The sequence below is a fragment of the Oncorhynchus gorbuscha genome, linkage group LG07 (assembly GCF_021184085.1).
Source record: "Oncorhynchus gorbuscha isolate QuinsamMale2020 ecotype Even-year linkage group LG07, OgorEven_v1.0, whole genome shotgun sequence".
Classification (NCBI taxonomy): domain Eukaryota; kingdom Metazoa; phylum Chordata; class Actinopteri; order Salmoniformes; family Salmonidae; genus Oncorhynchus; species Oncorhynchus gorbuscha.
In genome coordinates this window covers 32,101,903-32,116,911 of record NC_060179.1, presented here as the reverse complement: position 1 = coordinate 32,116,911, position 15,009 = coordinate 32,101,903, and the positions used below count along the sequence as shown (strand labels likewise).

General features: G+C 47.8%; 1 protein-coding gene across 1 annotated transcript in view; it reads left to right on the top strand.

The window, feature by feature from the left end:
* Positions 1–15,009, top strand: part of si:ch211-285f17.1 (sickle tail protein homolog) — a 187,465-nt gene that overhangs the window by 170,810 nt on the left and 1,646 nt on the right. The window contains exons 9-21 of the mRNA XM_046356220.1: positions 89–249; positions 564–739; positions 3,203–3,339; positions 3,956–4,103; positions 5,771–5,870; positions 5,932–6,306; positions 6,494–6,674; positions 6,847–7,112; positions 7,447–7,614; positions 8,338–8,466; positions 10,987–11,067; positions 11,334–13,007; positions 13,605–13,745. Coding sequence (XP_046212176.1) covers positions 89–249; positions 564–739; positions 3,203–3,339; positions 3,956–4,103; positions 5,771–5,870; positions 5,932–6,306; positions 6,494–6,674; positions 6,847–7,112; positions 7,447–7,614; positions 8,338–8,466; positions 10,987–11,067; positions 11,334–13,007; positions 13,605–13,745 — 3,737 coding nt within the window. The remainder of the gene's footprint in view (positions 1–88; positions 250–563; positions 740–3,202; positions 3,340–3,955; positions 4,104–5,770; positions 5,871–5,931; positions 6,307–6,493; positions 6,675–6,846; positions 7,113–7,446; positions 7,615–8,337; positions 8,467–10,986; positions 11,068–11,333; positions 13,008–13,604; positions 13,746–15,009) is intronic.

Below are 15,009 nucleotides of genomic sequence, written 5' to 3'. Positions count from 1 at the left end.
ATTTGCTTTCCAGTTTTGTTATCACAAGTGAGGAACTGGCTAGCTTATAGTGGTTTTAAATGTGGCTATTTGATTTGATCTTATTCAGGAGGTTCCCCTGTCCTGGCACCCAAAATTGCCACGCCCCCCTCTGAGAGTGGCTCCACCCCCATACTTCCAGGCCCCACCCCCTTCCAGACCAACTTGCTCCAGTGCAAGAAGAACGTCTCGGACCTTCGGCTGCAGCTTCATCAGATGAGACAGCTGCAGGTAACGCCACCAATGCTGTATCTAGGAGTAGGATTGTGTTTCCCCTAGACGCTGATCTTGGGTCAGTTTAGCATTTTCCCCACTTATGGTTAAGGTTAGGATTGGGGGAGGGAAAGCTGATCCTAGATCTGTACCGAGGGTAAACATCACCGAGGAGCCCCTATCTACTCTTATTGGTTATCAATTTGATATCAGCTGTCAAGCGTTGCTTCTCATTTATTCAACTACTGTCTATCAGCTCATTTTCAACCCCCTCTATCTGGATTGGCTAAGAAACACAAAACTCAGCGTGTGTGTATGTGTGTGTTACCTAGCTCCAGAACCAGGAGGCTCTGCGTGTGCAGCTGAAGCGGGCTGAGCAGGAGATCAGTTTGAAACTGGCGGAGGCCATGAGATGTCTGGAGGACCCGGTCCAAAGACAGAGAGTCCTGGTGGAGGAGGACAGACACAAGTACCTAGGCTTGGAGGAGAGGGTGTTCAACCAACTAGGGTAAGAGTGAGTGTGTGTGTGTGTGTGTGTGTGTGTGTGTGTGTGTGTGTGTGTGTGTGTGTGTGTGTGTGTGTGTGTGTGTGTGTGTGTGTGTGTGTGTGTGTGTGTGTGTGTGTGTGTGTGTGTGTGTGTGTGTGTGTGTGTGTGTGTGTGTGTGTGTGTGTGTGAATACGAGCGTTTGGTTGCTAGTGAATACGACCCAGGTGTTACTGACTAACTACAAGTACACACCTTCCAAACGTTGCTCACAGGCACCGGCAGGCCATGTCTGTCTCTCATTCAAGCCCAGAAATCACTGAAGTATAGGACCAGGCAGCCTGGGCAGGCAATTATTCACAGCATACTCTCAATTTAATTCACTCGTCGCGGTTTGCCAATCGGGAACGGTAATTGAATCCTTTTAATTCTGATATTTAACAGGCAAGGTCATAGCACTGCCTGAGTAGAAAGCGGTAAACATATGCCCCGATAAACATCACGATAGGAGCATTTCCTGAACGTTGGTTTTCAGGGTTAATCAGACAGGCGCAGGGCGCTGGATTCAGCTGTGTTTGCCTTGGCGCAGTGCCAGGTCTTACTCAGCAAAGGCCTGCCGTAGTGTTTTAAATATGGCTCGTTAATGAGCTCTGTTTGGCTGAAGCGCTGCGTGCGTGACAGGGAATGTGGTGTGAAAAGACGGAGCCTTCTCCTCCGGATAGAAACGCAATTTAATACAACCTGGGAGAGTGTCTGCTGAGGGTTCTAAAAATACTCTGAGAGGAAGTGAGGCGACAAACGACCAAAGTTTATCACTGTTACAACTACTGCAGCAATCCAAGGGTACATAACATGAGGATATTGCTAACGTGGAGGATGTCAAAGGAAGGTCAATGAAGATGTCGTGTATTGCGTCATTTTTTCACAAATGTCAGTAGGATACAGGATATTCCATCGTTTTAAGCACATGCATTTCCTGCATTTCCAATCCTAGGCTCGATTAAATAACTCCAGAAACGGACTGGTCATATGGAAGATCGAGGCAAATGCCCGGATGGGCTGGTCAATCTTTAGCACAGTGGGTTGGTCTTAAGTGGGGCTTTTGTGCAGAATGATCATTGTTTGGCTAATAATGGGGGCCTCGAGGGTAAAAAACATCTTCCTGTTTGGGGACCAATTGTGTGTGTGTGTGTGTGTGTGTGGGGGGGGGGGTTCTGGTCCCAGTCTGTCCCTGGTCACTCCTATTTATTTCCAGTCAGTTCCGTTTACCAGTCATCATAAGCCCGTCAAAGAGGCTAGATCTGAGCCAGCTGTCAGCACTAAGCCAGTGATCCTACTGCCCTTGAGCAATAGAGAAAGATGAGAGAGAGTTGAGTGCCCATGAAGCCTCCTCAAATAGATGATCCCTGGGACATCACAAGTGTTTGTCAAGCTATCTTTAGAAGTGTATTTTAATGATGCGACACTTCATAGACTCACTTTCTAGTTTCTGAAGTCCCGTATAGCTCTTTTAAGAAGAAAGAGCAGTTTTTTCCCCCCCTGTCAGCTCTTCAGTTGAAATTTTCCATAGTCATCATCAAGAGGCCTTGACATAAGAGGGCTGCGACGTCAGTAGTTATTGTCTTTTCACTCCCTATTGAGAGCAACTTGACAAAAAGTTTACGGTTCTCAAGGGAAGTTGGTCACACACACAAAAACAAAAAAGAATCACCATTTAGTTCTCTCATGCAGTTCAGAATAGCACACGTTGTTATCATCCACCCAGCACATTTCCCCTTGGAGTTGACTTCTCAGGATCCCATGGATACAGTGTATCAAGCGGATAGGATCCTACGTAAGGAAGTGGTCGCACGAATAAACCCCAGTTTCCATGTGAACACAGTTGAGGTTTTGGCAAGTAACCCAATCCAGTCGGTGCGGACTCACATAGAGGAGGTGCAGCGTGGTCTGACTAAAGGCAACTTTGCCTATTAAGGTTGGAGGGCTAACTTTCCTACCGCCCAGATGTTCTTGTTTTTAAATTTTTTAAATACAACATTGTTTGATTTGATCTACATATATTTTTTCAAGCCCTCTTGTCTTTTCACTTGTCATTCAGTTACCTCAAACTGGAGCTCCCTCTGTGCCCATAAGATTTAAATTAGTATTGTCTGCCCCCTAGTGTCGAAATGGAGGCAGTGTTTCAGGTGACACTTCTCAAGTCTGATCTCTTAGCATCTCTAGAACATCAGGGATTTGACGGTGCCTCCGTAATCTCATTTGGTATCAATGGAGATGAAATTATGAACATGTTTGAATGGATTTATGTAGAGCTTAGTTAGAGGGAAACCCACTTCATCCACCACCAATGTGTGGCAACCATTTATGGCACAAACCTCACCACGCATCAGTTAGCATGGTGGAGAGGTGAGGGGTGATAAAAATGATGCCAATTAGGAATGGAGGTGAGCTGGTGGTTTTGAATGTCCTCTCTGTCTGTGTGTGTAGGGAGCTGGAGCTGTATGTGGACACTCTGAAGAGGGAGACCGGCCCGGCGGGGCCTCACAGAGCTGTGACACTGAAACATGTGGAGGAGGGGGCCGTTAGCCTCAGGAGAGTGGGAGAATCTCTGGCAGGACTCAAAGGTAAGACAGCAGTACAGTATAGCCTACTTTTAAGACCCATACAGTACCTTAGATTATATGCGTTGACATGGATTACATAGGTTTCTGTGTGCTGGGTTTTCAGTTACAGGTGAGAAGTCCGATAATATAGTTTATTAATTTATACTCAACAAAAATCTAAATGCAACATGTAAAGTGTGGGTCCCACATCGCTGTTAGTGAAGTTTAGCCTTTGTCAAGATAATCCCCCCACGTGACAGGTGTGGCATATCAAGAAGCTGATTAAACAGCATAATCATTACACAGGTGCACCTTGTGCTGGGGACAATAAAAGACCACTCTAAAATGTGCAGTTTTGTCACACACCACAATGCCACAAACATGTTGCATTTATATTTTTGTTCAGTATAATAACATTTGGGTAACATAATGCTACAACTGGAAAAATACACTTTATTTATTATTATTTTTTATGTGTTTTTGTGTCCAAAAAGAGAATAAGCTTGAAAACGGTATGTTGAATAACAGTAGAGTTCTACTGACGCAGCACACGAATAAAGTTGTCCTCCAATGATGGTTGGTGAAGTTAATAGAAAATACAAATCTGAAACATGGTATTTCCTGTGTGTTTTCTCAGGGGAGTTTCCGGCTCTGCAGACCAGGATGCGTGCGGTGCTGAGGGTGGAGGTGGAGGCTGTGAAGTTCCTCAAGGAGGAGCCGCACAAACTGGACAGCATGCTGAAGCGAGTCAAGAGCCTCACAGAGACACTCAGTAGCCTGAGGAGGTACATGAACCAGGGAGGGACCGGGAGTGTGCACTTGTTCACTCCCCCTCATGCATTTAAAAGCACTTTATTGTTGCAAGCGCAGCTGGGGGTTCTCTTCACCATATTCCTCATACCAGTCCATTCTTTTTAAATCCGTGAGAGGGAGTGTACAAGTGCCCACTTCAAAAGAAGGGTAGAGACTCAAATAAAATTTCAAATAAAATTTGCACCGAATACAACAGGTGAAATGCTTACTTATACAAGCCCTTAAAGTTTTAAGAAAATATATATTTTTTAAAGTAGGAGATAAGAATAACAAATAATTAAAGAGCAGTAGTAATTGACAATAGTGGGGCTATATACAGGTTGTACCGGTTCAGAGTCAATGTCATTGTGTGGGGGCACCGATGTCGAGGTAATATGTACATGTAGGTAGAGTTATTAGTGACGATGCTTAGATAATAACAGAGAGTAGCAGCAGTGTATAGGGATACTTAAAACATGAACATAACAAGTGGCTGGAGTCTTTGACAAAAACAATTCTGACACCGCCTGGTATAGAGGTCCTGGGTGGCAGGAAGCTTAGCCCCGGTGGTGTACTGTGATGTACTGGGCCGTACGCACTACCCTCTCCATGGTGCAGCTGTAAAACCTTTTGAGGATCTGAGAACCCATGCCAAATCTTTTCAGTCTCATGATGGGGAATAGGTTTTGTCGTGCTCTCTTCACTACTGTCTTGGTGTGCTTGGACCATGTTAGATTGTTGGTGATGTGGACGCCAAGGAACTTGAAGCTCTCAACCTGCTCCACTACAGCCCCGTCGATGAGAATGGGTGAAATCGAGGGAGTGAGAGGTTAAAAGAGAGACATTGAGAGTGGATGGAAAACAGAAGCTTCCAGAGAAGTCAGACAGTGGGGAGCATGACTATAGTGTAAGGGACACTAACAGTTGATTATGCTGGCGAGGCGTTGGCTCTGATCCCATCCGATGGGTCATGAGGAATGGACAGAGGTGGCGTCCATCTTAATTTAGCTCTCCATTGAACCGATAAGTTAATTAATTTGGGCGCAACACGGCTCCCTGCGGCATTCCATTTCCATATAAACATCTGTCAGAGACACTCTGCTCTGTGGGTCGTCAACACTTTTTCCAAGGGTGCACCACACAACGCAGCCAAACTAATCTACATTACCTCGTCCCGTCTGTGCATTTTTCTCCCCGCACTTCAGAGATGATTACACTCACTTTGATGCTGGGTTTGGGCCAAATTCACTTGGGGAGGTTTTTTGTGTTTTCAGGCTAAAGAAGCTTGGATGGTGCAGTAGTTATTTCAAATTCCAAAGTTCTTTATCCCACTAAGGTTAGGAGGTTAGGAGATTTGAAGCATGCTTTCATGGGAGCATGACATATGTCCTCATAGCTACAGTATGTGTTTAACCTTAACCTTAGTGGGATACAGTTTAGATTAACCAGTGTTTGGCTGCTTGTGGTCAGTTTACTTTCCAAAACTTTCCCAACATTTTTTTTTTTTGGGGGGGGGGGGGGGTATATTTTCAGATATCCTGGTTGGAATATTCCAGGAGGGAATAAGCACAAAATCCTCCAACCAGAATTTAATTTAGAGAAAGTAACCTGAATTTTATAAGTCTAATAGTAAGTCTATCCTGCCCTCTACGCCCTACAGATGTGCTACAGAGGGTCTGCTGAAGGGATCTGACCCTGCTATGTGTGCCTCAGTGAAACCAACCCCATCAGAGAGCAGCCCAGTCACCACCACCACCACCGTGGACTCCGACCCCCCCAGTGGAGCCTCCAGCTTCCCCCTCGGCCCTGCCCGAGCCCCAGAGCTCCTCCATCAGGTCTGAGGTGGTCATGCCCTCCTCCCCCATGGTCATCCACCACGTCCAGAGTGCTCCGGTCCACATGCAGCAGTCCCAGCAGTCTGCAGCCCTGCTGGTCCAGCCCAGCCCACCCACGACCCCCACCCACAGCCAGGGCCGGGACTCCCCCAGCTCAGCCAAGGGTTCCACTGGCACCGCCTCGGCCTCAAACTCCAACCCCTCCAGCCAAGGGGGTAGCCCTGCCCAGCAGAAGAAAACCCCTGCTGCCCACCTAGAGCTGGCGACCCAGGCTCCGGTCAATAACGGAAGCAGCGGGACAGGGAACCTCTTAATCGAGGAGATTCACACCAAGAGCAAAAACAGGGCCATGTCTATAGAGGTAAGCCCTATGGACGTCATACTGCACTTCAGTCCTCAGTCTATGATATACAATTTCCCCTATGGGTTATTATTTATCTTCCCTCCACTGCTGTCTCCTCTCTCTCTCCCCCCTCGCTCTCTCTCAATCCCTCCCTCCCTCCCATCTCTCTCTCTCAATAACCCCCTCCTCCCCTCTCCCTCCACAGGTGGCAGAGAAGGAGTGGGAGGAACGGAGGCAGAACCTGGGCCAGTACAATGGGAGGGAGTTTGAGAGGATCCTAAATGAGGCCCAGGCCAACATGATGAAGGGCATTCCCAGTCTGGATGTGCCGAGTGAGGGGGATGCCTCTACAGCACCCTCTGCTGCCCTGGAGGAGCCAACCGCAGGCAAGGGTCTTTTATACAGCTTTAGCTCCTACTATATTCCACTACTACAATTTTTATATATTTTGGACAGGTTTTTTGAAGCAAGTAAACCATTTTTCTTCAGGAAAATTACCCTTTGTAGTTGTCAGGTATCCCTCATTGTTGACCTTATGTGTGTGTTTGTTTATTACAGAAGGGACTCAGCTCAGCTCAGAGAAACCAGCCATAGCCAAGCCTGCTGGTCCTGAGAAACTCCCCAAGTCGGTGCTAGAGAAACCCACCACCACCAAGCCTACCGCTGCTGCAGACAAAGTGGGCAAAGTCAGCTTGGAGAAGGCCATCAAGTCCCCTCCCCCTCCACCACCCAGAAAGACCTTCCCCACCTCCAGCTCTGGAATGACCACCACACGGTCTGGTGAGGTGGTTTACACCAGCAGGAAGGAGTCTGCCTCGGGACAGGTCAGTATGCCGAGTAGTTAGGCTGCAGGGTAGTCTGCGGTCAACTCGCTCTGATCCAGGGGGTTACACTCGGCTTGCTGACACTGAGCCTTCAGCAAGCTGCACGTAACGCCCTGGACCAGAGTGAATGGCAAACCGTAGACATCGTTTCTACTTGGGTGGGTCAGACCTGACCGTAAACAACATGGGGAGAGGGGATGAAGTCTAAGGACAGTTAATCAAGCAATCTGAGAACCTTATAATTGATATTGGAATGGCCCATGTTGCACTCTTGTGGTAAACCGTATTGATGCTAGTATTCGAGTCATATTAAAAATAATTCCCGTCCGCCCAGGAGGAAGATGAGGCTGAGGTCCCACCACAAGCCCCAGCTAGCCAGTCCAAACCCACCAAGGTCCCGCCGGAGACCAAGCCCAAGCCCTCCACCCCTCCCCCCATTGCTGCCTCAGCCAACCACGAGGAGGAGGAGGACGAGGGAGACAAAATTATGGCAGAGCTCCAGGTGAGAAACACACCGTACATCCAACAGCTGCTGTACATTTACCGCCACACACACACATACGTCATACTTCAGCAATAATGCCTGACGCAACGTGGGGTGCCTGGACACAACCCTTAGCCGTGGTATATTGGCCATATATCACAACCCCCCCCCCGAGGTGCCTTATTGCGATTATAAACTAGTTATCAATGTAACTAGAACAGTAAAAATACATGTTTCGTCATACCCGTGGGATACGGTCTGATATACCACGGCTGGGAGCCAATCAGCATTCAGGGGCGCGAACCACACATTTTATAATATGCAATAATGATCACATAGAACCACCGGAAAACACATCCACATACACACTGATGACGGTTGTGAGGAGGTTGAATGTGCTGTATCTCTCCTTGACTGTGGGAGTGGGTCCTCTTATCTCTTCTTTTTGTGGTGGCTGGGTTACCTTCACTTGGCAGAGGATGGACACAGTCATTTACAAAAGCAGAATGAACCATGGTCTTCCCCTTAGATAGTTGAACCATTCGGTAACCACAGCACGAGGTTAATAGTATCCGAGTAGTATCAGACCGGCACCAAGCAGAAGAATGTTCTCCACTTCACTGCCTGGTACCGTAGGTGTTTCTAACAGACTATCATCTCACATATGGTAGGCAAAGCATAGGTAGGCTCTAGACCTCAGGGCCCTAAACCCTAATCCCCTGACCTATCTTCAATCCCCAGGTGTTCCAGAAGTGCACAGTTAAGGGTGTAGGGGTGAAAAGTAGTGTGCTAGAGACACACCCTACTCGAGTTGAGCCCCAGATCAGAGAGCTAAGACCTGGGGCCTTATTGCCCCTCAAAGAGAAAAAGGTAAAGGATGTGGCGCCGTTTAGCCGTCCGTCTAACTGCCTGCTTCTGCCCACTACGTGACGCCAACTAACGATTGCCTTAACCTTCTCTGTGCCTTTCACACTTCCCTGCTTCTGCCTCAGCCAAGAGATCTGTACTGTAACAACTCTACTACCCAAAATCCCTTCTGTTTCTGACTTGTTCTCTTTGTCCCTTTTTGATTTCAATGGAACTCACGGCTTGGACTTGTTTTTCTCTGATTAAGTCTGCAGAAAATGTCTGGGAAAGTTTGTGTGCATCCAACACATGAATGAGGTCTTGTTGCTACTGGTATTTGATTGCATTATGTTTGCCTTAACTGATCCAACCAATAAAATAATCCTTTATCTTGAATCCAGACGTAGTCGAATGGTCTTGTCCGTTTTCTTTGGAATAACTGCCCTTTATTCAAATAATAATAATTTGCTTATAGACTTTGCTATACGAAATTACTTTGAGTTGGATTGGCTATTGAGGAGAATGAGGTTTTATTACTTCACACCTAGGTGACAGACTTGTTTTTGCAGACTTGGTTTACTTTTGGTCACTTTGACCTTTGACCCTTTTTCTGTACTTGCTTTATTTCTTGGGAACAATACCTTACTACTGCTCTAAACCTCTATAGAACTGTAACTTGATCTGCTCATTCATTTTAATACCCATTTACATTACATTTACATTACATTTAAGTCATTTAGCAGACGCTCTTATCCAGAGCGACTTACAAATTGGTGCATTCACCTTATGACATCCAGTGGGACAGTCACTTAACAATAGTGCATCTAAAACTTAGGGGGGGGGTGGGGTGAGAGGGATTACTTAACCTATCCTAGGTATTCCTTAAAGAGGTGGGGTTTCAGGTGTCTCCGGAAGGTGGTGATTGACTCCGCTGTCCTGGCGTCGTGAGGGAGTTTGTTCCACCATTGGGGGGGCCAGGGCAGCGAACAGTTTTGACTGGGCTGAGCGGGAGCTGTACTTCCTCAGTGGTAGGGAGGCGAGCAGGCCAGAGGTGGATGAACGCAGTGCCCTTGTTTGGGTGTAGGGCCTGATCAGAGCCTGGAGGTACTGAGGTGCCGTTCCCCTCACAGCTCCGTAGGCAAGCACCATGGTCTTGTAGCGGATCCGAGCTTCAACTGGAAGCCAGTGGAGAGAACGGAGGAGCGGGGTGACGTGAGAGAACTTGGGAAGGTTGAACACCAGACGGGCTGCGGCGTTCTGGATGAGTTGAAGGGGTTTAATGGCACAGGCAGGGAGCCCAGCCAACAGCGAGTTGCAGTAATCCAGACGGGAGATGACAAGTGCCTGGATTAGGACCTGCGCCGCTTCCTACCCAAAGATATGCCTACTGTGGTTGTTGTCCACAGGAGAAAAGTCTGTGTAGTAGATTACAGTCACACAGTAAACTACAGTGTGGATGTGTCCCATATATGGTACCCTATTGGCTATATAGTGCACTACGTTGGACCAGAGCCCTGTTTGCCTTGGTGAAAAGTAGTGCACTACAGGGTACCATTTGGGAGGTACACTGGACCTCGCCACACGGGATATCGTACGTGGGCTGTATGAGAGATCCAGTTATTCCGCGGGTCAGATTTGATGAACGTCCTTGAAAACCCAATGTTCGGCGCCCACATCAGCAATCAGGATTTCGTCACGTTATTTCCACATACGCATTTTCAGTCATGCAACATTCTATTCCACTCACCAACATGGGAATGATTGGAAAAACATTCTTGTAGCACCAACAACAGTGAGGATATATATATTTTTTTTAAATGATACAACGCTGAACATTAGCTAGTCTGTGGATAGAATGAGTGTCGGTCTATACTCCAGATTAGAATAGTAGTTAGTTAACTCTAATTCCTTAGTAAAAGGGGCAATCTGGGATTGGTACATCCATTTTTTTTTTTGACTTCTTGGATAGACTACTTTGTTGTTTGAATCCCAAATTGTCCCTTAAAAGTTTTTCTTTTTACATAATCCATTCCCTTATCCATGAACTACATTCCATTCCAACTCCCAATATCCATAACATACCATAACCATTCACTTGTGCCTGCATGAGTTATCCTATAAGGCATCGAACAATACTGGTAAACAAAACACGCTGTAAACACCGAAGGGACTGAAACATGCTGACGTTTCAGGATCTACTTCTTATCTTCTCGATCTTGAAACACATACCATAGTACAACAACTCAAACGATGCCTTATAGGAGGGTTGTTGCCCAATGCGGTGTTAAGACCGTGGATGTAAATACCTATGTGAGTGTACCATGCAATCCACAGTGTCTTCAACCTTGTTTCAATTGGCACTTTAAAAATCAGGGCCAAATTCGATCTGTGCCCACTAAGACCTGCCTTGAATTGAAATGTCAATGGAAACCAGGCTTTAGAGTTGCGCCATACGGTGCACCTTTACAGTTGCGCCATACGGTGCACCCATAGAGTGCAGTTTCGCAATAATACTGTCCCTTAATTCACAAACTGTCCTAGCAGAGCTCGGAGAAAACTCGGGAGGATAAACATCCCAACGCGGATGAAAACGGGAACACCACCCCTCTTCGTCAAAGTCCAGGGGTACGAATACCATATTTTGACCGCTAAAAATCTCAGGGCATTTATTAAGCTAAGAATAGTCTTTTGACATACAAAGTTTCAAACGTGCCTTGACATGTTTCAAAATGTCAGGTTCTACAGCATATGATATGGGCCTTATGAAAGTCATTTGCATGCCTTACATGTCATGATATACAGTGTGTTCCCATATTGATAGGTTTGTCATGTGGTATATAGTGTTGTGGTTTTTAATATAAATTCTCTCCTCCTTTCTTTGCCGTATGCAGGTCATATACTACGTCACTGGGCAGATCTCCAAAGAGCAGCTGCCACCCCCGGCCGCCATGGAGGAGGCTCCGGAACACAGAGGCAACCCTACACTATCCCCCTCACAGGTGTTAAATGTGAATGCTAATGACAATTCCCCAAGCCAGCAGCCTCAACCGAAACCCCAGCAGTTAGGGCCACCTGTATCTCCCAAGCCTCTGTTCTTGAATGGCCCCAGCCCTCTGTCTCAGAAACAGGTGGTGACCTCAGAGTCATTGAAGACCAGCCCAGGAGTGGTGAAAGGGGTTCTGGAAAACCCAGCGACCACCACTGTACATAAGCTTCAGATAAGCACAGTCAAGAGGATAGAGACCTCAGTCTCCTCAATCGTCCATGAGTCCAGCATTCCCCGCAGTAAGAGTGTTGTGTTGCCCGCTGCATTGCCTGAAGTCCCTCCACCAACCACCATAAGAGAGGCTCCTAAAGCAGTGGTGTCTCCCCCAGAGAAGGCTCTTAGTGAGGCCACTGATCAGCCCAGACACTGGTATGAGGAGGTGGATGAGGAGGCCAGCCTGAGCCCTGACCTCCCTGGTGAGGAAGCCCCTCCGCCCCCAGACAACATTGCCTTCATGATCACCAACAGCAAGGTCCAGGCCCTGTCCTGTGGGGAGTACCAGGAGCTGGTCAACGCCAAACAGGGCATCCAGACCGTGACCGTGTGTGGGGGACCTGGGAAACGGGAGATGACCAACACCACCCCGGGCGGCTCGGCGGGGTCACAAGACAATGGCTTCAACAACAAGAAGCCGGTCATCATCATCTTCGACCAGCCCATGGACATCCGATCGGCCTACAAGCGCCTGTCCACGGTGTTCGAGTGCGAGGAGGAGCTGGAGAGCATGCTGGCCGCAGAGCGCATCGAGGAGGAGGACGAGGAGACGGAGGAGACAGAGAGGAGCAGTGGTGGACTGCAGGTTAAGGTCAAGGCCCCCAGCAGTGCTCTTAGCTCTTCCAGTAGTAGCTTGTCACGCTCTTCCTCCTCGACTTCGGAGCTCGCCGAGCTGTCCGGTGATGGCAAGCCAGATGGGAAGAAGAAGTTTACGTTCAAGTTTCCCAAGAAGCAGCTGGCCGCTCTGTCGCAGGCCATCCGCACGGGCACCAAGACGGGCAAGAAGACGCTGCAGGTGGTGGTGTACGAGGACGAGGAGGAGTCGGACGGCACGGTCCGACAGCACAAGGAGGCCAAGAGGTTTGAGATCCAAAGTCGCTCCAAACCATCTGCTGCCCCAGCAAACAAGACGCCCAAGGCCCCAGCTGCAGCCGTTGTAAGGAGGGAGCACTCGGACTCCAAAGGCAGGACGGACAAGATCCGGAAGAGCACCTACAAGACCCTGGACAGCCTGGAGCAGACCATCAAACAGCTAGAGACGACCATCAGTGAGATGGGCCCCGCAACGCACCACCAGGAGGAACCAGTGAGGAGTGCAGCCAGCGTGGAGCCCCATGCTGGGTGTGTCTTGAGTGGGGAGAATGGAGGCCTGAAGAGGTCCTTATCACTCCCTTCCAAGAGTTCACTCCTCAAGGTCCCCAAGCCCAGCAAGGCCTCCTCTCAGAGGAAGAAGACCAAACCTCAGCTCCTCCCCCGGCCAGCCGTCATCCCCACCGCCACTGTCACCCCCGTCACCAGCCAACAGGTCTCTTTCTAAGCTCTTGTCAATCGGGAGGCTTTGGGCCCTCTTTTTAGTCGTCCCTCCCTCCCTTCACTCCATCCTAACCACTGGGTTTACCAACCAACCACTTATTAACTCACACCCCAGGTGTTTTGGAAATGTCAGAGCCCTTCTCTGTTGGTTTCTCCCTCTGTGTGATCATGGTCCAACATGATTGGGGAGTGGCATTTTCAATGGGTCCCTCCTCCTGTCTCTCATGTCTCTCCTTCAATTGGCTGCTCAAACTCTAACCGGGGCTTCAGCCAGTAGTAGACTCTTAATCACACAATGACACTCAATGTTGATTACACTGTCTTTTTTTGGTTTCTTGAAGCGGTTGTTCTTGGACTGCATGAACTGTAGGGTTATACGTTTTGGTATAGGCTACTACGGTACAGGGGGTGCATGTGCTCTTACCGGTGTTATTAAGGTTAACTGTGAGGGTGATCTTGAATGAACAGTTGTCTGACCTGTCAGTGCCTTGTTTATAACAGTTTCTCATACCTCCAATATGGTGTTCTGTTTTTTTTTTCTTTCTTTTTTTTTTCTTTCTTGTTTTGTTTCGTTTGGATCCTCTTGCAGAACGCAACCAGTGTCGCTTCCCCTACTAGTCGGATGCCAGTGCCCCTGTCTGCGAAGTCCAGGCAGTCGCCAGGGACTACTACTGACAAAGCAGGAAAACAGCAAAAGCTACAGGACAGCACTCAGAGGCAGTTTCGACAGGTAGTTTTACTATAGGGCTTTACCAGAGACCACAGGGACTAGAGGGAACACACCTGTATAGTGAACACAGGACATAGAAAACGAGAGGCCTGTGCTAAGGGGGGGGGTGTATTTAAAAAACCAAAGCTGTGAGATTAAGTGTTTCGTTTAAATGGGATTGAGGTGGCCATTCTGGCTTCTGTTGATGTTTTCTCTCGATCTACTCTGACTGAAAGGCATGTTTGACTCTTTGACTGTTACCCCCATAACATCATCGTACTGTATGCTCGTGCATGGTCCACACTGCTCATGGCGGCTTTTGCTGTGTTGGTGACATGAAAAAGAAATGTAAAGACAAAGAGAAAGACAGATATACCCTGTCATTGACTGAGTTCCCCATCCCATCCCGTTTCCATCACAGCCGAGGTCCTAAACAGTGTTTGCCAACCAATCCCAGGATGCTTTACTAAACTGATACTTCCGATGAGCCACGCTCCCTCCTACCCTCAATGCACCTCTACTAAACCCAAGCAGCCTACCCGATACGCTCCTTTCTTTTCACAATGCACAGTTACTAAAGGAACACTTTAATATCCCTCCCTCCGACCCTGGTGGAACCAGCCGGATCTCTGCGTTCACCATTTATATTTAACTTCAACAGAATGGTGAACGCAACGATAGGGCTGGTTCCACCAAGCTACACCTTCCTCCCTTCTCTTGATGCTCCTCTACCACCCAGCTCTCTTCCTTGGTACTAGCAGTCAATGCAAATATTCGCCCCTCCTGCTCCCGATATGCACTTGTATGTTTTCCACCCTCAAATAAATCTCTCCCCCTTTTTTATCTAACATGCTCCACCTTTTCTCCCCGACCAAGATGCATCTCTGGTGTTTTTACCCCTCCTCTCAGTTGTTGTCTCCACTTCTCAGAAAGCTTGACAACCACTCTCCAACACACAGGCAGCGCCCTAGAGATGCCCCCACCCCTATCTCCAACCCTTTATCCCTCCTTCCCTTCCTTTCAATCTTTTTTCCCCCCCTTTTTGAATGAATAGTGTGTTTCTCCGTTATGGTGCCTCAAGTAACCCAGTAAACATAGAGACTGTAGCTAGTTTGAGCCGTTTTGTGTGTCCATTTAGTAATCTTAGTAGTCATAGGTTTGTTTGTGTGATTGTTTCATGTCTATAACTTATGTGAAGTCAATGTTGTCTTGCATTTTTTTAAAAACATTTGTTACCTTAAATCACCCATTCCCTTTTTGACAACCAGTCTTTGTTCTGGCATCT